Source organism: Giraffa tippelskirchi, chromosome 12 (genome assembly GCF_054371585.1).
Source record: "Giraffa tippelskirchi isolate mGirTip1 chromosome 12, T2T-mGirTip1v1.2.pri, whole genome shotgun sequence".
Lineage (NCBI taxonomy): Eukaryota > Metazoa > Chordata > Mammalia > Artiodactyla > Giraffidae > Giraffa > Giraffa tippelskirchi.
Window position 1 is genome coordinate 47,214,400 of NC_137286.1, and position 21,089 is coordinate 47,235,488.

General features: G+C 48.3%; 2 protein-coding genes and 1 pseudogene across 3 annotated transcripts; 1 reads left to right on the forward strand and 2 right to left on the reverse strand.

Moving 5' to 3' along the window:
• Positions 1-1,898: 1,898 nt before the first annotated feature.
• LOC145530511 (myeloid-associated differentiation marker-like) lies at positions 1,899-13,050 on the reverse strand. The gene is given in 4 exon segments (XM_081551990.1): positions 1,899-4,387; positions 4,389-4,772; positions 8,725-8,760; positions 10,792-13,050. Coding segments are annotated over 3 exon segments (978 nt in total). The 5' UTR covers positions 8,746-8,760; positions 10,792-13,050; the 3' UTR covers positions 1,899-3,814.
• LOC145530515 (myeloid-associated differentiation marker-like) lies at positions 10,792-13,050 on the reverse strand. The gene is made up of 2 exons (XM_081551993.1): positions 12,231-13,050; positions 10,792-11,095 (listed from the first exon to the last, which is right to left on the reverse strand). Exons 1-2 carry the CDS (start codon positions 12,777-12,779, stop codon positions 11,081-11,083), a joined length of 564 nt encoding a protein of 187 aa, XP_081408119.1. The 5' UTR covers positions 12,780-13,050; the 3' UTR covers positions 10,792-11,080.
• Positions 13,051-13,429: 379 nt separating this feature from the next.
• On the forward strand, positions 13,430-18,019 carry LOC145530509 (myeloid-associated differentiation marker-like; annotated as a pseudogene). The gene is made up of 2 exons (XR_014071849.1): positions 13,430-13,476; positions 15,802-18,019. The product of XR_014071849.1 is annotated as a myeloid-associated differentiation marker-like (transcript).
• Positions 18,020-21,089: the final 3,070 nt, after the last annotated feature.

The following is a 21,089-nucleotide window of genomic DNA, read 5'->3' on the forward strand; positions in this document are numbered from 1 at the left end:
TCACTGGAAAAGACTGTGATGCTGGGAAAAACTGAGGACAGTAGAAAGGTCCATCTAGTCAAAGTTATGGTTTTTCCAGTAGTCATGTATGGATGTGAGAGTTGGACCACAAAGAAAGCTGAGCACCAAAGAATTGATGCTTTTGAACTGTGGTGTTGGAGAAGACTCCTAGGAGTCCCTTGGATTGAAAGGAGATCAAACCAGTCAATCCTAAAGGAAATCACTCCTGAATATTCATTGGAAGGACTGATGCTGAAGCTGAAGCTCCAATACTTTGGCCACCTGATGAGGAGAACTGACTCCTTGGCTGGGAAGACTCTGATGCTGGGAAGGATTGAAGGCAGGAGGAGAAGGGGACAACAGAAGATGAGGTGGTTGGATGGCATCACTGACTTGATGGATGTGAATTTGAGCAAGCTCCGGGAGTTGGTGATGGACAGGGAGACCTGGCATGCTGCAGTCCATGGGGTCGCAAAGAGTCGGACACTACTGAACGACTGAACTGAACTGAAGCCAGCTATTTAGTTTAGCAAAGTTAATTTTTTGTGTTTGGCAAGACATTCTCGATGAAGATAACTTGCAACATCAGCAACACATTTGCCCCAGGAATCGCTGACATACAGTGCAGTGATGGTTCAAGAAGTTTTGCAAAGGAGACAAGAGCCTTGAAGATGAGGAGCACAGTGTCCGGCCATCAGAAGTTGACAATGACAATTGAGAGCAATAATTGAAACTGATCTTTTTATAAATGTACAAGAAGTTGCTGAAGAACTTGATATCAACCGTTCTAATGTCACTTGCCATTTGAAGATATTGGAAAAGTGAAAAAGCTCTATAACTGGATGCCTCATGAACTGACCAAAAATCAAAAAAATCATCTATTTGAAGAGTCTTCTTCTCTTTTTCTATGCAGCACAGCACCATTTCTCGATCAGATTGTGGCGTGCGATAGTGGATTGTAGGGGAAGTGGGAGGGAGGTTCAAGAGAGAGGGGTCATATGTATACCTGTGGCAGATTCATTATTGATGTATGGCAGGAAGCAACACAATATTGTAAAGCAATTATCCTTCAATTAAAAACAAACATTTTTTTAAAATGGATTGTATATGACAACCAGCAATGACCAGCTCAGTGGCTGGACTGATAAGAAGCTCCAAAACACTTCCTAAAGCCAAACTTGCACCAAAAAAAGATCATGGTCACTGTTTGGTAGTCTGCTGCCCGTCTGATCCACTACAGCTTTCTGAATCCCAGCAAACCCAATACATCTAAGAAGTATGCTCAGCAAATCAATGAGATGCACTCAAAACGGCAACGCCTGCAGCCGGCATTGGTTAACAAAGAGGACCCAAATCTTCACAACAACACTCGACTGCACGTCGCACAAGCAACACTTCAAAAGTTGAACAAATTGTGAACAAGTTTTGCCTCATTCGCCATGTTCACCTGACCTCTCGCCAACTGACTACCACTTCTTCAAGCATCTCGACAACTTTTTGCAGAGAATACACTTCCATAACCAGCAGGAGGCAGAAAATGCTTTCCAAGAGTTCGTTGTATCCTGAAGCATGGATTTTTATGCTATAGGAATAAACAAACTTATTTCTCATTGGCAAAAATGTGTTGATTGTAATGGTTACTATTTTGATTAATAAAGATGTGTTTGAGCCTAGTTATAATGATTTAAAATTCATGGTTTGAAACTGTGATTGTGTTTGCACTGACCTAATATGTAGGCAGCATTATCGTCTAAGGAGTTATTAAAAAAATTAACTTTTATGGTGGAGCAGGTATTTCTGCCCTTGGGAGGACTGGTTTGCACATAATGCAGATGCACAATGCACACTAGAGGAGAGGGAAGCGGTCAAAACCGGCAGAGAAAACTTTTATGTTTAAATTTTTTTTATCTTGTCTTAAATTATGGATTTTATTTCATTCCTTCTTACAATTTTGCCCAATCCAACAAAGGCCGCTGGTGATCACTTGATTCATCCCAGTATAAGAGTGATCGGGGGTCCTTCCGCTGCCCCTCCCCCACTGCTCTGCTTTTCTGGCCCCCCTGGCCCTGGTGAGGCTTTGTGACTGAGAACAGGAGACTTAAGGTACCTTCCAAGCCACCAGTTACTGTAAAGGGCTGCTGATCTCAATGCAGGGGAGCAATGAGCACACACACATACACACGCATGCACTGAGCATGCACCCAGGTACGCACCTTTCTAGAGAGGCATCCAGGTGTTGTCATGGCCCGTTTAGGAGCTAAGGGACAGAATATATCGGCACTGGGGTAGGGTCCAACGCCTTGTGTCACAGGTTGGGCAGCAACCCTCAGGCTCTGGTCCAAGTTAGGGTGGGGAGTCAGGAGGGGGGGGCTCCCAGAAACCTAGGTTTGAGTGAGGGTGGAATTTGACTAGGACTCTTCTGAGCTCTAGGCAAATTTGGAGCAATGTGGGTTTGATTAGGGTAGTTTTTAAAATTTCTTTTATTTCCTGTTTATATTGAAATTGAAAAGAACATTATAAATGTGGGAAAAGGGACCAGGCTTATTTTTATGTTTGATAGCAGGGGCAGATGGGAACCCAAACTTCCGGGAAATTTTTAAAGATTATATACATTGATCTAGATCATATTATGCCTGAGTCCCAGAGAAGCAGGAAGCAGCAGAAAGCAACTGACACAGAGAAACGCGTGTGGGTGTCACCTCACACTCAAGCAGGGCAATTCCTTTGACAATAGAAGCAGCAGCTTCCACCTTGTATAAACCCTCTGCCTAAGAAAACTTGAAGAGAAACTTTTTCTTTAATAGGGTCTCCCAGTAATTTTTGGCCTTCTGACCAGAAAAGAAATCAAAAGGAAAAACTCCAGGCTAACATCACTTTTAAGGCTGGCAGGGCCATGCTCTTCTCCCTGCAGAGGCAGGACCTGCAGTTTTGATCACTGGGGAAGGAGGACGACATCACTGCCCCTCACCAACACTGCAGACAGGTGTCTTCAAGTCCCTGGAGATTTTCACCAGCTCCTTTTTTTGATTCCCCAGAGATTGGTTGGAAGTGGAAGTCGTCCCAGATTCCTTTAAGATGCCCTCAAGGCAGCCAGTGTTCAGTACACTAGGAAAAATTCTGGAGCCAACCTCAGGTGGGGCGGAGCACCAGCTGGGGCCCAGGAGTTCAGGGTCTCTGCTTCAAGACTCCTGCTCAATGGAAATTACTGAAAGCCAGAGTTTTTTGTTTTTGTTTGTTTGTTTTTAGTTGAAGGGGAAGGGCACTATACACTGCCCTCCACTGGGAGAAAGGGGGCACAATCCCTAGTTACCCACTCCATCCCCGAAACACACATACACACACTAAGGCACCCCCAGGGGGACAGACACGCTTTGGCAACGAGGCCCCTCCGGAGGCCCAGGGTGTGAACAGCTGCACAGAGGACTGTGTGCTGTGGAGTCAGCACCTTGGGAGGTGGGAAGGGGCAGAGGGCAGAGAAGGAAGGAGTCTCAGGTCCTGATGGATCAGAAGAAGGAAGATGGGGAGAGGTGGTCAGGACACAGGAGATGAAAAAACGAAGACACCCAGAAAAGAGTTAAAAAAAACACAAAATGTAGAATAGATGAGAGCATCAAGAGAAAGAGGCAAAACAGGGTGCAGCCATCATATAAAACAGGAAGGAGACAGAGAAGGAGAGAAAGAAAGAGAAAAGAGAGTGAGATGAATAGGGAAGGATTTAGGAGGAAGAGAGAGAGTGAGGAAGAGGAAGTCAGAGCTCAGTGAGGATACCTCCTGTGAGCAGAGGATCAGGAGTCCCTGGGCTGGTCCTCAGTCCCTACAGAACATGGCGAGCCCAGTATCCCAGGTCGGCCGCGTAAACCAGGAGGTTGATGGCTGTCAGGATGGCCACAGCCAGTCGCTGGTCCCAGGTGCACATGTCATAAGTGAGCGCGTCCCTGCAGTCCCAATCACTGGATCTCTGGGGCTGCCCGCCAAACTCCTCGTTGAACTGGTAGAGCAGCCAGAGGACTAGAGCGCTGACATAGAGGAGGACAGAGAGCATCGTGATCACAGCCTCGAAAGGCAGCCTGTATTCCCATTCGCCCAGGTTCGACAGGGCGGTGACTGACGCCAGGATGAAGCAGATGGAGTACACGGCCACACACCACTCCAGGGCCGGCTGGTGCAGATACAGGGAGGTGTTGCTAAGGAAGGCGAAGATGACACCAGCCACGAAGGTCTCCAGCACCTTCAGCAGGCCTGGCACAGTGAGCACATAGCAGGTGGTATTCGTGATCTTGTAGCCGTTCCACGTGCAGGCCACTTCCATGGCATACAGCATAGACGCGATGCAAGAGAATGCAGTGGCGGCGATGGCCCGGTCTCGGTGAGGACCATAAGGCAAGAAAGAACTGGATGTAAGTGATGGAGTAGATGGTGGAAACCGAGAGGCAGACGAGGGCCGAGTAGCAGGCATAGGTCACAGGGAAGTTGTTCCAAAAGAAAGGAAAGCGGGACTGGACCTTGCATAACTCAGCGATGGAGGTGATGAGGGTCACAGCGAAACAGAAGCCCCAGATGCACAGGGACCAGTTACCTATGGCCCCCTTTCCAATGCCCATGTCAGTCACCAGGGAGAAAGCTACGCAGGTAGAGAAGAGCTGTGGCAGGCGAAGGCAGCAGCACATGACACACAAGGCCCACTTTTCTGAGGATGTCGACCGGGTGGACATGGTGTTGTGATGGTCAGGCAGGTCACAGTCACCAGTACAGCAGTGGTCTTCACTGAGGACCTACCAGAGAAGGTGGAATAAGTCAGGATGCGGAGCCTGGAGTGACTAAGGCTCAGGATCTGTGGAGCTGGAACCACTGGCTCAGACACTCGGGTAACAGCTCAGCCTCTCCAGAATGGTTCTCCCCACCCATCACCCTTGGCCTCGTCAGGAGACTTGTTTTATCCCAAACCTTACAGCCGTATTTGGTCTGGCCTCAAACTATGAATGGTTTTTATATCTCTTTGTGCTGTGTGCTATTATTTACGGACACACAGGGTAGGACAGCCACTATCTGCAAACCACAACCCTTCCAGGCTCTGAAAATAGAAAAATAATTTTAAAAAGTTCCTTTGGTTACAAAACTTGACATGAACAGACAGGAGACAATTTATGGTCTATTTAATTCACTTACTGTGAATATTCAAAAGTGTAGTTGCATATTTAGTTGTTTATGCAACTAAAGACTACTGTGTTTGATAACAAGGTGCTTTCAGACCCCAGTGGGTTGTGATGTCGTGTAGAGTAGATGCACCGTGTCAACTGTCTGAAGGTGAAAAATTCTGAATTCTGGAGCATATCTGACCCCAACGGTTTCAGAAAAACGTTTGTGGATTATACTGATAATCCCATTTTACTGATGAGAAAACTAAGGCTTGGGGAATCAAGTGCCTTCCCTAAGGTGGCATGACTGGGAAGTGGAAACTCCATATGAAACTACCAAAGCTGTGGGTGTGAACCCTTGGCTCTACAACCCATGTGTCCTGCTGACGCTTCCATGGTCCATGGGTGGGAGCCCAGGACGAAAGCTCAGGGCTCTGGGACCCAGGACACCCCTTCAGGGCCACAGCTTCCTTCCACAGCAATTTGAAGACACACGTGTCCCGGCCTCTCCTCCCTGCAGCTGTCACCAGAAGAAGCTCCCATCTGAGGGGACACAGCCCCACCCGGAAGAGGGCAGCTTCAGGGGTGAACAGGGAGGAGCCATGGGGTGAGAGCAAGGCTGTGGGGACAGGATGACATGGGAAGTAAGGGCTGTTGTGAATCCCTTCCCACCAATTTTGCCTTCGCATGCGACTGTTTCTCATCGGGACAGGGAACTCCAACCCAGCATGACTCCAAGGTGGAGCGTCATGGGGGAATAAGTTAACAGAATGTCTGTCTCTAGCTCCAAAGCTGCCATTCAGGTGCAAGTCTGGAAGAATCTAGGAGTAGTCTTATCTGATGAGGGTTTTCTTGGCCTGGGAGACTGGTTAGCAGCTTCCAAGCTGGGAAGAAAGGATTAGAAATGAACAAGAATGCTGTGTCTGATGCTGATGGGGAGACTTTAAGGGCATCCCAGGGAAGGGGTGGGGATGGACGATTGATTGGCCCCCTTTAAGGGCAGGAGCTGAAAGGGGAGGCACCTGCTGGACCCCCAAGAAGGGACATGTTGAGGATGCATCTGGGACTGAGGCTGGGGTGAGGGGTGGGGACAAAGTGGAGATGTGCAGACCCAGGGGGGGATTCCAGGGTCCCAGTGGCCCTGGGGCAGCCCAGTACCTACTGACCCAGAAGGGATGCAGGCATGGAGCCAACCAGAAACAGGATTTCAGGGCTGTGACAGGGACACATGGCCAGAGTGGCAGGGACCCTGGAGACCATGGAATTGCCCAGGTCACCTGCCCAAGACAGTCCCGCCAGCCAGGGCTGCAGTCCTGCTCACACAGGGGCTCCTCCAGAGTCCATTGTGGGGAGGGGAGTGAGGCCCCTCCCAGCCTGCCCCCTCCTCAGGGACAGCTGCCCTGTTTCCAAGGGACTATTTGCTGAGAGGCCCCCAGGGCTGAAGGGCCAGCAGCCTGAGCCCCAGCCAGCTTCCTGCCATCAGGGGCCTTGTCTCCTTTGCTGATAATAAACCCTGGGACAAGCTGAGGCTGGAAAGAGAAACACAGAGCAAACCTGAGAACCTCCTTGGACTCCCAAAGCTCCTTGAGCCCCAATAGCCAGTGGAGCCCTGTCATCACACAGCATCTTGCTTTTCCACCAGCCCCTGACAGGTGCAGCTGGTCCTCTCCAGGGGCTCTACTCCTGGAAACTCATTTTGGTTTCCTAGGGCTACTGTAGTAAGTTAGCACAAGTTTGGAGGCTTAGCACAACAGAATTGTATTTTCTCACAGTTCTGGAGGTCAGAAATTTGAAATCAAAGTCAGCAGAGCTTTGCTGTCTCTGATCTTCCAGGGGAGAGTCCATCTTTGCCTTCTTTAGTTTCTGGAGGCCCCTTTGCTTTTGGTGCATCTCCGCCTCCACCTCCACATGCTCATCTTCTCTCAACCCTGTGTGTGTAAGCCTCTCTGTCCTTTCTCTTATAAAGACGCCAGTGGTGTTGCAGGAGCAGCAGACAGGGCCCACTGTGGACAGACCTGAACACCAGAGACATAGGCTGGATTTTAGCTGTAAGTGATGAGACCTCCCTGACATTCTGTAAGGAAGGGCTGATCCGTCAGAGGCCCACTCTGGAATTAAAACTCTGGCTGTAGGAGAAAAACTGAATCAAGTCCACCAAGAAGCTGGGCGGCCAGTTTGGAGGCTGATTCTACAGTCCACATATGGGATGATGGGTCTTGAGGAAAGACACTTCAGGGGTGGAGGGCCGGGGCAGATTTATGAAATATTTTGGAGCAAACAGTCAACTGGTCTTGATGAGGGGAGGGACCACGATTACTGACACTTGATGCCCCAGGGACAGCTGAAATCTCACCTCTTCCTCCTGCTCCCTTAACATCTAAGACTCTGTCCCAGGTGCTCCCAGCACCCCGCCCCTCCCTCTGGGCACCACGCACTTAGTGCTCTGGGAAGGGAGGCTAAGAAAGGAGGAACCAGCCGGAGCATCAGGGAGGCAGCCTGGGCTCTGCCTCCGCGTCTCCTTGAGGCCCCTCCAGATACACATGCTATTCCTCCACCTGCACCTGAGGCCTGGCTCGTGTGCTTCTAGAGGGATGAAATTTATTAAGAAATGGACCTCTCCCCACAATTCACCTGAGTCAGGAAACCTTGTCTGGAGTGATGGTCCTCCTGTGGCTCAGCCTCTCTCCTTCTGTCTGTCCCTCCCCCTCCACCACTCCTCCCATTGTCTGAGTGTCTCAGGTCCACTTAGACCATCTCTTTTCTGTGTACCTTCTCGTCCTCATCCAGGCCGATAGCTTTAAGATTTCACTCAGTCGACAAATCATGCTGTGTACCGAGTGTGTGTCATGCACTGTTCTAGGCACTGCACAGAGAGTAGAGAAAAGAACCAGTAACTTTGCCTTCATGGAGCTTACACTGTAGTACAGGAGATGGAGAGTGTGCAAACCAATATATATTAGGTCATTGGGTGATAAATGCCATGATAAAGGGAAAACAGGTGAAGAGAGAGTTATTGGAGTTGGGGGGGTGGGCAAAACTGCTATTTTATTAATAGGTAGGTAGAGGTCAGGATGCTCTATGGATGTGACACTTAAGAAGATACTGAATGAAGTGAACACGCCATATGATGACAACTCCCCAATTCCTGCCTCTGGGGCTGATCTCTATTAAGACCCAGAATTGTGCCCAACTGCTTTCTGATCTCTCCCTCTGGATGTCTCAGGACACCTCACATTCACCAAGTCCAACCCACCACTTGAACACCCCGCCCCCCCACACTGATCATTCCTCATCTTTCCCATCTCGGTCGATCGCACTACCTTCACAGATGCTCGTCACAAAATGCTCCTGAACCCACCTACTCTTCTTCTTCTCTAGAGCCACCTGATCCAGATGCATCCATCCCCTTACCCAGATGCCTGCCATAAGCTTCTATTTTCATTCTTTTTTTTCAGTGTCTGCTTTGGAGTAATTGTGAAGCAAATTCAACCCTGAACTGAGACCAGAGCTCAGTCAGTACTATGTTCAGTCAATGCTACTCTAAGCCTTAGAGATTCTTGCACCCAGAGTTGGTAAGGTCAATACATACGTGCATTTGTGGATGAAACATGAGTCAGTAGTCAACCTAAAAAAGAAATGGAAATTTTATTGAAGCCAACTTGAGGATTATAATTGGGGAGACAGTCTCTCAGGCAGCCCTGAAAACTATACTAAGGAAGGGGGGAGGACAGTGTGTATATGACTTGGGGAAAGGGGGATATGCAACCAGTACACAGCTTGGTAGAAGGTTACTACACCCATGAGGAAGAGATACCTTGGCTAATGTTTTTAGTGCTTTCAAAGTATGGGAGGATGCAAGAAACTGGGTTCATTGAAAACTCTCCTTAAATTGCCTAAGTATCTGAGGGTCGGTTCTGCCAGTTTTTCCAGAGTACAAAGTACCTGATCCTGACCTTTTCCATGACTTCCTTTCAGGGTGGACTGTAGGTCAGTGACTGCAGGGGCTAGTGACTTGGTGCTTGTACAACTGTGTGGTAGGCAACATTTTTTATCACACAATCCCCTCCATTTCCATCTTAATTTCAACTAAGATTTGGGAGGAATTTTGACCATGTTGTCCCGGGCGTTAGGAGTGCTCATTCCCAGGTTGGACAAGGATAACTGATAAACCACTGAGTGTGCAGGTGCTCGTCTAGTCTTGGTAACAGCAGCCCAAATCCTTAGGATCACGTGTCTTACTAGTCTGTCAGCTCCAAGAAATATTCCTCTCTTCTTGTTTCTTCTAGTATCTAGAGTCATACTACTACAATACAATCTGATAGAACTGTATATGAGGTCAAGTGTTTCAGGTCACCTGGTCGTCATCATTTTTGTCTAGGCTCAGTGTTACATTTGTTAATGCAAGAAGCAATACTCATGTAAAATTGCAGAATACAAGCAATATATTAAGAGCTACTGACATTAATAAGGTCATAAGTAGGCAGTGTTATAAAAGTTACATGGCTGGTGTAGAAGAACCAAACTGGTCTTGATGGTTCAGGTATCTCTGCTCTTAGGAGGGCTGGTTAACACATACTGCAGATGCACACTAGAGGGGATAGAGGAGACCCAGGTGGGCAGAGAAAGTTTTATGTTGATATGCTTTTTGTCTTGCTTTAAAATATGAGTTTTATTACATTGTTCCACAAGATTCACCTCCTGGGAGCCCATCCCATTCACCCCACCCACCCCTGGGTGAAGAACTCATGCTTCATCCCAGTACAGGAGTGAGGGGCAGCAGTGGGGTCCTTCCCCTCCCTTCCCCCACAGCTCTGCTTGCCTGGGGACTCTCTGGTCCTGGTGACGCCAGGATGCTGGTCTCTGAGGCTTTGTGGCTGAGAGCAGGAGAAGAAAAAGGATTGCGGTGTCTTCCTGGCCATCAATTATTATAAAGTTTCCTGGCCTCAATGCACGTGTAAGCACAGACATACAGGCACATACAGGGGGAAACACACACACTGGAAATGCACGCAGGGACACACCTTTAAATACAGTTATCCAGGGTCTGGTCCTTTAAGAGCTAAGGGGATAGAAAGTCTAGTGTTGGGGGCACAACTGCTAGTTGCCTTGGGCTGCACCATGCCCCTAGGTTCTGGGGAAAAGTGGGAGTGGAGACACATTGGGAAGGGCTCCCAGAGATGGGGGTTTGGGTGAGAATAAAAATCTGCTCAGCTTTTCTGAGTTCTAAGAAAATTTGGGGCAATTAGGGTATGTTGATGTGTGCTTTTTTCTTTTATATTTGTGTTGAGTTTTAAAAAAGAACATTATAGATTTGGGAGAAAGGATAGGCTTCTCTCTATGAACAGCAGGGTATGATGGTATCCAGAAATTCCAGAGAGTTAAAAAATATATGTATATTTACATTTATTTAGATCATATGACAGGTGGGTCCCAAAGAAGCAGGAAGCAACAGCAGAAACACAGAAACACACGTGTGTACAGCACACACTCAAGAAATGCAGATTCTTCAACTACGGCAGCAGCAATACCCATCAACCCAACACCACCCCCCAAACAAAAATTTGGAAAGAAACTTTCTGTATAAAATATAGTCTCCCCATAATTTTTGCCCTTGAGACAATAAAAAAGAAAAGAAAATATCCCAGACTAACATTACCTTAAGGCTGGCAGGGCCATGGTCTTCTCCCTGCAGAGGCAGGATGAGCTGTTTTATCACTGAAGCAGGAGGGCCACATTGCTGTCCCTTACTAGCACTGCAGACAGGTGTCTTCAAGTCTCTGCGGGTCTTCATCAGCTCTTTTTTTGATTCCCCAGAGAGTAGCTGAAATGGACTGTATCAACACCTGGCTTCCTCTAAGATGGCCTCTAGGCAGCGGGCGTTTAGTGAGTCTGCAAAAATTCTGGAGCCAACCTCAGGTGGGGCCCAGGGACCCAGGGTCTCTGCCTCAAGACTCCTGCCACTGAAAATTACAGACCTCCAGAGATTTTAGTTTCAGTTAAAGGGCAGGTGCCCTGTACACTCCCCTCCCATGGGAGATGGGAGGCTGAATAACACGGAGGGCTGTGTGCTGTGGAGTCAGCACCTTAGGAGGTGGGAAGGGGTGGTGGGCAGAGAAGGAAGGAGGATCAGAAGGTCCTGATGGATCAGAAGAAGGAAAATGGGGAGAAGTGGTCAGGACACAGGTTGTTGTTATTGTTCAGTCGCTAAGTCGTGTCTGACTCTGTGACCCCATGAACTGCAGCACACCAGGCTTCCCTGTCCTTCACTGTCTCTCAGAGTTTGCTCAAACTCATGTCCATTGAGTTGATGATCCCATCCAACCATCTCATCCTCTGCTGCGCCATTCTCCTCTTGCCCTCAATCTTTCCTATCATCAGAGTCTTTTCCAATGAGTCAGCTCTTCACGTCAAGTGGCCAAAGTATTGGCGCTTCAGCATCAGTCCTTACAATGAATATTTAGGGTTTTTTTCCTTTAGATGATGAGGGGAAAAAAAGGGTGACCAGAAGAGGGGGAAAAAGCAGAAAATATAGAAAAGATGAGAGTGGAAAGAGAAGGCAGCTAACAAGGTAAACAGAGAGAGCAGAAGGAGGGAAGGAAATGGAAAGAGAGGGAGATGAATGGGGAAGGATGTGAGAAGGAAGAGAGGGAACCAGGAAGAGAACATCAGAGCTCAGTGAAGAAACTGCAGGTGAGAAGAGAGACAGGAAACCCCGGGGCCCATCCTTAGTTCCTACAAAGCCTCCGAGGCCATGTACAGCACGTCAGCCAAGTAAATCAGCAGGTTAGTGGCTGTCAAGATAGCCACAGTTCAACATTCATCCCAGACGCACACAGAGCAGGTGAGGTTTTTTTTTCCTCTTTTTTATCACAGCAGCTCACATCACTGGACCACAGAGGCAGCCCACCCAACTTCTCATCAAAGGGGCAGAGTGACCAGAGGACAGAGCGCTGGTATAGAGGAGGATGGAGACATGGTCTCCCTTTACAGTAAAGGATAGCAGACATGTATCCATGTTTCATTGTCATCTCTGAGCAACAGGGAGTACATCATCCCCAGGGATGCACAGACGGAGCACAGGATCGTATATCTCACCATGGCACGTGTGTACTGGAAATGGCTGTTGCAGTTGATAATGGTGGTGTAAATTAAAGTCAAAATGACATAGGGCAAGAAGATCAACAGTCTGTCGAGCACGCCTGGTTCAAAGCAGGATGTATCACCAGCCAGGGCACAGGTCCAGGCCACTTCAGTGGCATAAAGCACAGAACTGATGAAGGAGAAAGCAGTGGCGGCGATGGCTTGGTTCCGGGTGTGGCTCTGAGGCAAGAACCGAACGTAGTTGGTGGTGAAAATAATGGAGGCAAAGAGACAGAATAGGGTGAAATAGAAGTCACAGTGGTAGAGAATGTCATAGCAGGACAAGGAGAAGTAGGATTGGAGCCCACACAACTCCACTATGAAGATGGTGAGGGTCCCACTGAAGCAGAAGCACCACAGGAACACAGACCAGTTAACTGTGAACTCACTCCAAGTGTCCATGCTGGCCACCAGCAAGGAGGGCATGCAGGTGGAGAGCAGCTGCGCCAAGTGGAGGAAGAAGCCCCCGGTGGTCCTGGAGCCCAGGCCTGAGAATGTTCTCATGGTGACCGTGACGGTCAGGCAGGTCACTGGCGCTGGTGTTGTAACCTTACTGGTTTTAAAACCAAAGGCTTGTGAATAATTAAAAAACAGCTCCGGGTTTTGATGGACTGGTTCAGTTTCCCTCTGCCTGTTTAGTTCTGTTTCTGTCTTTGTTTTTCCAGAAAGATACGACCACCAATCCTAACAGTGTAAGGACCACACTCACGGTCTCACTCCAGCAAGATGGTTTCTGGTTCCTGGTTACCGTCAAGCCTTCAAAAAAAAGAAGTGCATCACACCCCCAGCGTGCAGCCTGCAGCTGTTTCTTACTCCCCTCCGTGTGAGTTTCCCCGGCGGAGCCTTGCCGTGTTGGGAGTTGACTCTTCTGAGCAGTAGGGGCCGGCTTCTTCAAGATAAATCTACTTTTCTTCTACCCAATGCTTGTCTCTCTGTATTAGCTTCTTAAGCAGCGAGCAGTCGAGACTAGCTGGGCAGGAGTCAGGTCCCCTAGGCTCAGCCCCTCCACCTCATTCTGGGGCGAGGAGCAGGGTGAGCTTGAGAAGGTTGAGGAGGAACTATAGGTACTTTCAAGCAGAAGCAAAACTTGCTAGTTTCAGGAACTCGCCTGTCCCTCCCCACTCCTTGCTCACAGCCTGCTTTCACTTTCTGTTGAGAGAAGGAAACTGGCCTCTGAAGGAGCAGCCGAGCTCCTGACCCAGTGAGTAGAAGGGCGTGTGCCCTGGAAGCCCCCCATTCCCACCCATCTGGGAATAATCTTTGCCCTTTGGGACTTTGGGATCAACTTGGACACTGCAGGAGTGGGACACGGCTTGCTTGTGACTCTGTACGAGTCTCTCCCTGAGGGAGAATTGCTTTGTTTGAATTTCGTTCTGGGGGAGCAAGTGAAGTGCCTTCCAGAACTTCACAGGGAGGCATCTTGGCAGGTTGGCAAAATTAGACTATGACCCTGTAACCAAGAAAGTGTTTTTTTAAATTATAAGCCAGGCTGGCCCATGTATGTTTTCAATTCTGAAGAACGGTGGCCCCTGAATGTGTCTCTAAATTCCTCCACTATTTTGCAGTTAGAACTGACTTGACCATGATCTGGTAAGTGGGAGGAAATTCCGTGTGCAGGCCTCCTTGTTCCTTATACTAAGGATTCTTCCAACAAGGGCCCTAAATTAATGGTACAAGAGGCTGGGGCTGCCCCGGGGTCTTTCCCCGCCCCGCCCCCCACCAGTCTCTGGAAAGAGGAGGAGTTCTAGTGTGGGGGCAGGGCAGAGCCTGAGTGTCCCCCAGCAGGAAGAAGAAAGGGGGTGTAATGTAGTCTCTCCCTTTAAGACCCCACAAGGCACTGACTTCGCCTGGAGTGTGTCTCCTATCAGGGAGAAGCAGGGAGGGGATGGATTTTCACTAAGACGATTCCCTGCAGGAGGTTTGAGAATAGCCAATTGGCTATTATTGTACTTATACTCTGTTTTCCACCTCAGACCTGCTAAGCCAGTTAACTGCCAACCTTCTACATGGAGATGATCCACAAAAATAGTGGAAATGTTCATTAGGATTTTTTTCAAACCGTCACCCAACATGAGCTGATGCGCAGGTTTGGGTGATAATTTTGTGGAGACCTGATGAGGGGTCATCTCTCCCGCCACACCCTCCCTGGGATGCCCTGAAAGATTCCACATCAGCATCAGACACAGCATCCTTGTTCATTTCCAATCCCTTCTTCTCCGGCTTGGAAGATGCTAACCAGTTTTCCAGGCCAGGAAAATCCTCACTTAGTTAGGGCCACTCCTAGGTCTTTCCAGACTCCCACCTGGATGGCAGCTTTGGAGCTTAAGAGACAGACATTATGTTAATTTATTCTGTGGTTCCCCCATGACACTATACCTTGGAGTCATGCTGGGTTGGGGTCTCCCTTCCCAAAGGGAAACAGTCACACGCTGAGGCAAATTGGGGGAGGGGATTCACAACAGTTCCTACTTTCCATGTTATCCTGTCCCCACGGCCTTGCTCTCACCCCATGGCTCCTCCCTGTTCACCCCTGAAGCTGCCCTCCTTCAGGTGGGGCTGTGTCCCCTGAGATGGCAGCTCCTTCTAGTGATGCTGCAGGGAGGACAGGCCAGGACATGTGTGTCTTCAGGTTGCTGTGGAAGGAGGCTATGGCTCTGAAGGTGGGTCCTGGGTCCCAGAGCCTTGAGCTTTGGTCCTGGGCTCCCACCCCCCAGGCCTGGTTGACCTGCTAGGCTGTAGAATATAGTGCTCAAATCCACGGCTTTTTTATTTTTATTAGGGATTTCCACTCCTACCCTTTCAAACTAGGGAAGGCACTTGACTCCTGGAACCTTGGTTTTCCCATCTGTAAAATGGGGTTAGCAGGACAATCCACAATCCCTTTTCTGAAACCCTTGGGGTCGGACTGCTACAGAATCAGAATTTTTCAGCATCAATCATGTAACTTGATGCATCTTCTCTATTGGACCTAACACCCCACTGGTGTCTAACGCACCTTTTAAGCAAAGACATCAGTGTTTCTGTAACTGTGCTTTTGAACATTCACACTAAGTAAAATAAACAAAGACCATAAATTGTCTCATGTCTGTTCAGGTGAAACTTTGTTACCAAACAGCTTTTTAAAAAATCTTTTTCAATTTTGAGTATAATGAAGATTTGTGGTTGTAGGAAACGACCTGAGTACCCTGTGTCTCTGTAGATAATGGTACAAAGCGTGAAAAAATGTGCATGGCTTTGTGGTTAGACCCAACCCATCTGTGAGATAAGACAAATCTCCTGACAAGGCCAAGGCTGATGGGTGTGAAGAATAACTGTAGAGCAGCTGTGCTGCTACCAGGGGTGTCTGAGTCATTGGTTCAAACTCCACGGATCCTGAGCCTCAGTCCTCACAGGGCCCTGAGCCTTTTCTAGGCATCTGACTCAATCCACCTCTGGAGCTGGATCATTCTCTGGGTGGTCCCCAGTGAAGACCAGTACCTTACCAGTGACTGTGAGCTGCCTGACCGTCATAACGCCATTCCACCAGGTTGACATCCCCAGACCTTGGACACCATGTTCCATTTCATCCGCCTGCTGCAACTGATCTCTACCAGTGTGGCCTTCTCGCTGGTGGCCAGCATGGACGTTGGGAAGGGGGGGCCATAGGTAACTGGCCTGTGGCCATCTGTGCTTTTATTTTGCCATGACTCTCATCATCTTCATTGTTGAGTTATGTAAGCTCCGGTCCCGCCTTCCTGACTCTGGTACCACCTCCTCGACATCTACACCTGCTACGCTGCCCTCCTCTGCCTCTCAACCTGCATCATCTACTCCATCACCTATGTCCAGTTCCTGCCTTATGTCCCTTATCAGGACCGGGCTATCGCTGCTACTAATTTTTCCTGTCTTGTATCTCTGCTCTATATCATAGATGTGGCCTGGACGTGGGTCTGCTATGTGTTCAAGGAGATTTCCAGCTACGTGCACACTGTGCCAGGCCTGCTGAAGGTGCTGGAGAACTTCGTGGTCTGTATCATCTTCGCCTGCCTGAGCAACACCTCCATGTACCTGCACCAGTCCGCCCTGGAGGGGTGCGGGGCTGTTACTCCGTCTGCTTCATCCCAGCAGCTGCGGCTGTGCTGCTGGAGCTGGATGACTGGGAGGACACTCTCCCCGTCCCCCTCCCCATCTTCCAGGTTGTGCTCACCCTGCTCTCTGTCCTCTCCTACATCAGCGCTCTCGTCCTCTGGCTGCTCTATCAGTTCAGTGAGGAATTTGACGGGCATCCTCATTGGTCCAGAGATGAGGACTGCATTGATGACCTCCCCTACAGTGTGTGCACCTGAGACCAGAGACTGGCTGTGACCATCCTGAGCACCATCAACCTGCTCATTTACGTGGCTGAGCTCCTGTACTGGGCCCGCCAGCTTTCTGTAGGGACTGAGGATGTCTCCAGTGCTCCAGACTCTGTTTGGTCCCATTCAGTATCTTTACAGGGTTTGGACGTCCTCTGGTGCCTTCTTCCTGGCTCCCTCTCTCCCTCCTCACATCCTTCCCATTCATCTCGCTCTCTTTTCTGTTTCTTTCCCTCCTTCTGCTCTGTCTCCCTCCTGTTTTCCTTGGTTGCCCATGTCCTGTTTTGTCTCTTTCTCCTCTCATCTTTTCTACATTTTCTGTTTTTGCCCCTTTTCTGGCCATCCTTGGTTTTCTCGCCTCCTGTGTCCTGACCACCTCTCCCCATCTTCCTTCTTCTGATCCATCAGGACCTGAGACTCCTTCCTCTTCTGCCCACCACCCGCTCCCACCTCCTAAGGTGCTGACTCCACAGCACACAGCCCTCTGTGCAGCTGTTCACACTCTGGGCCTCCAGAGGGGCCTCATTGTCAAAGAGTGTCTGCCCCCTGGAGGTGCCATAGTTGTATATGCATCTGGGGGTTGGGGTGGGTAGCTAGTCATCAAGCCCCCTTTCTCCCAGTGGAGGGGGATGTATAGTCTACGTCCCCGTTATGTTGAAAAAATTTTCTAGAGGTCAGAAATTTCCAGTGGGTAAGAATCTTGAAGCAGAGACCCTGGGTCCCTGGGCCCCATCTGAGATTGGCTCCACAATTTTTGCAGGCTCGCTGAACGCCCGCTGCCTAGAGGGCATCTTAGAGGAGGTCAGGGGTGAATGCCTTCAATCCCAACTACTGTCTGGGGAATTTAAAAAAGGAGCTGGGAGAACTGTATGGTTGTGAAGACACCTGTCTGCAGCATTTGTGAGGGGCAGAGATGTGGCCCTCTTGCTTCATTGATAAAACAGCATTGGATCACTGTAGGGACAAGAGCATGGCCACTGCCAGCCTTAAAGTGATGTTAGCCTGAGTGTTTTATTTATTTATTTATTTTTACTGTCTTCTGTTCAGGAGAGCAAAAATTACTGAGTGACCTTGTTTTGGGGTTTCTTTGATTAAAGACATTTTTTGTCTTGGTTTCCTTTTTTAAGGTGTTTTTTAATTGTGGTAAAAGTCACATAGTCTAAAACATGTGACTTTAACCATATTTAACTGTACAGTTCAGTGGGACTAGTGCATTCACACTTTTGAACTCATGATCATCTTTCTCCCAAATTTTTCACCTTCCTAAACTGAAACTCTTCCCTTTAAGCACTAACTCCCATCCGCCTCCTCATGGCCCTGCTCCTGGAATCTCCAATGCACTTTCTGACTCTATGAATTTGACTCTTCTAGGTACCACGTATGAGTGAAATAAAACAGTATTTGTCTGCACCTATTGTATATTGGAAAGCATTTTTAAAGTTAATACATGTGAGTGACCTTGTTCTTAAAGAGGAAGTTTCTTTTCAAATTTTCTTGGGCAGGTGGTTGGGGATGGGATGGGGGTTGCTGGTCCCATTATCCAAGGAACTGCATTGCTTGAGTGTGAGAGGACACACTCATGTGTGTGTGTTTCTGTGTGCCAGTTGCTTTCTGTTGCTGCTTCTTGGTTCTCTGGGACTCAGACACAATGTAATCTAAATCAATGTACATAATTTAAAAAAAATTTCCGGGGCTTCTGGTTCCTATTAGTCCCTGCAGTCAATCATAGAGAAGACAGTTCAACATGCGTCCACATTTATAATGTCCTTTTCAATCTCAATCCAAAGATGAAAGAAAAGAAACAAACAAACAAAAACCCAAAACAAAGTCCACATATTTTAATTGCCCCAATTTGCCTAGCACTCAGAAGAGTCCTAGTAAATTTCCACCCTCGCCCAAACCTAGGTTTCTGGGAACCCCTTCCACTGACTCCCCAGTCACACCTGGACAAGAGCCTAGGGGTGCTGCCCAGCCTATGATGCAAGATGTTGGGCCTCACCCCAATGCCAACATCCTGTCCCACTAACTCTTAAAGGGGCCATGACAGCACCTGGATGCCTCTCTAGAAAGGTGTGTACTTGTATGCAAGCTCAGTCCACATGTGTGTGTACATGTGTATATGCCCACTGCTCCCCTGCATTGAGATCAGCAGCGCTTTACAGTGACTGGTGGCTGTGAAGGCCCCACAATCTCCCGGTCTCAACCACAAAGCCTCAGAGTCCAGCATCCTAGTGTCACCAGGGCCAGAGGAGCCAGACAAGCAGAGCTGGGGGGGAAGGGAGGGGAAGGCCCCCCACTGCTGCCCCTCACTCCTGTACTGGGATGAAGCTTGTGATCTTCACCCAGGGACAGGTTGGATGGAGAGGAAGGGCTCCCAGGAGGTGATCCTCATGGAAGGAAAATCTTAAGAAACAATGAAACTAAATTCCTATTTTAAGACAAGACAAGAAAAATTTAAATATAACACTTTTTGTCTGTCTGTTTCAGCCTCCTCCCTCTCCTCTAGTATGCATTATTCATTTGCATTGTGCCTTAACCAGACCTCTTCAAGGGAAGAAATACGCATTTCACCAAAAGGGTGACATTTTCTAGAGGAAGGCCTTGTAACGCCTTAGAAGATAGCACTGCTAACTTACTTAGGAGCTAATTAATGTTTCTAGCTGTATTACTTGTGCTCTGCTTATTTTAAAGATTTATGCTTTGTTTCTTATATTAACAGATCTGTGATTAAGTCTTTGATGAAAAATAATGGTGACTAGGCCTCTTGAAATGATTCCTATAATATGTATAGTTTTATAAGATCCATGATTGTAATGCAGTGACTGTGCCCAATATGGCTCAGTGGTAAAGAACCTGCCTGCCAATGCAGGAGACTCAGGTTTGATCCCTGGGTCTGGAAGATGCCCTGGAGAAGGAAATGGCAACCCACTCCAGTATTCTTGCCTGGGAAACCCCATGGACAGAGGAGGCTGGTGGGCTACAGTCCACTGGGTCTCAAAGAGTCAGAGACGACTTATCAACTAAACAACAACAACTACAGATGTGGGAATAAGCAACAGGAGGGAACCATTTCCTCAGGACTTGGGCCCAGACCACCTTTAACTCCTTTTCAAGTCTGATGACTTTAAGATTCCACTCATCAATAAATATTCTTGCTCACCAAGTGTATGTTCCAGGTGCTATTCTAGACACTGGACAGAGAGCAGAGAACAGAACCAAGAGTTCTGCCCTCATGGAGTTTGCACTCTAGTCCAGGAGATGTATACATCAATACATAATATCAAGTCAGTGGGTGATAAATGCCACGATAAAGGGAACACAGGTGAGAAGAGTTATTGGAGTGTGTATGCTGCGGGGAGGGGCAAGGCTGCTATTTTAGGTGGGTGGAGGTCAGGCTGCTCCATGGATATGATATTTAAGAAGATACTGAAGGAAATGAATAGGCTGTGTGATGACAACTCCCCAACTCCTACCTCTGGAGCTGATCTCTATTGGGACCCAGAGTCATACCCTGCTGCTCCTGATCTCTCCCTCAGGATGTCTCAGGACACATCACACTCAACATGTCCAGTCCCACCTCTCAAACCCTTCAGCCCCCAACACACACTGATCCTTCCTCATCTTTCCCATCTTAGTCAATGGCACCACCTTCCCAGCTGCTCTTCACAAAATGCTTGTGAATACATCTAATCTTCATCTCTAGACCATCTTGTCTGATCCATCCATTCCCTCACTTGCTCTGCTGCCATAAGCTTCTAGATGCTTCCTGTAATTCCATCAGTTCAGTTCAGTTGCTCAGTCGTATCTGACTCTTTGCAATCTCATGGACTGCAGCACACCAGACTTCCCTGTCCATCACCAACTCCTGGAGCTTGCTCAAACTCATGTTCATCACGTCGCTGATGCCATCCAAAACCACCTTATCCTCTGTTGTCCGCTTCTCCTTCTACCTTCAATCTTTCCCAGCATCAAGGTCTTTTCCAATGAGTCAGTTCTTCGCATCAAATGGCCAAAGTATCAGAGCTTCAGCTTCAGCATCAGTCTTTCCAATGGATATTCAGGACTGATTTTCTTTAGGATTGACTGGTTTGATCTTGAAGTCCAAGTGACTCTCAAGAGTCTTCTCCAATACCACAGTTCAAAAGCAACAATTCTTTGGTGCCCAGCTTTCTTTATAGTCCAACTCTCACATCCATACATGACTACTGGAAAAATGATAGCTCTGACTAGAAGGACATTTGTTGACAAAGTAATGTCTCTGCTTTTTAATATGCTGTCTAGGTTGGTCATTTCCATCTTTTCCCGCAAAGACTGGTTTGGAGGAAAGTCAAAGTAAGATACTTTGAAGGTTTCTGTTTGCTCCCTTAGGATGGAACACAGATTCAAAAACGTCACCTCCAAAGCCCTGCAAGTTCAGACCCCTTTCTACCTCTCCAGACTCCTCACCTCCTTCCTTCCAACCACTGACAACTGCTTCCAG

Coding starts and splice junctions, on each gene's coding strand:
- LOC145530515 (XM_081551993.1), bottom strand. CDS start 12,779: ATGAGAACATTCTCAGGCCTGGGCTCCAGGACCACCGGGGGCTTCTTC.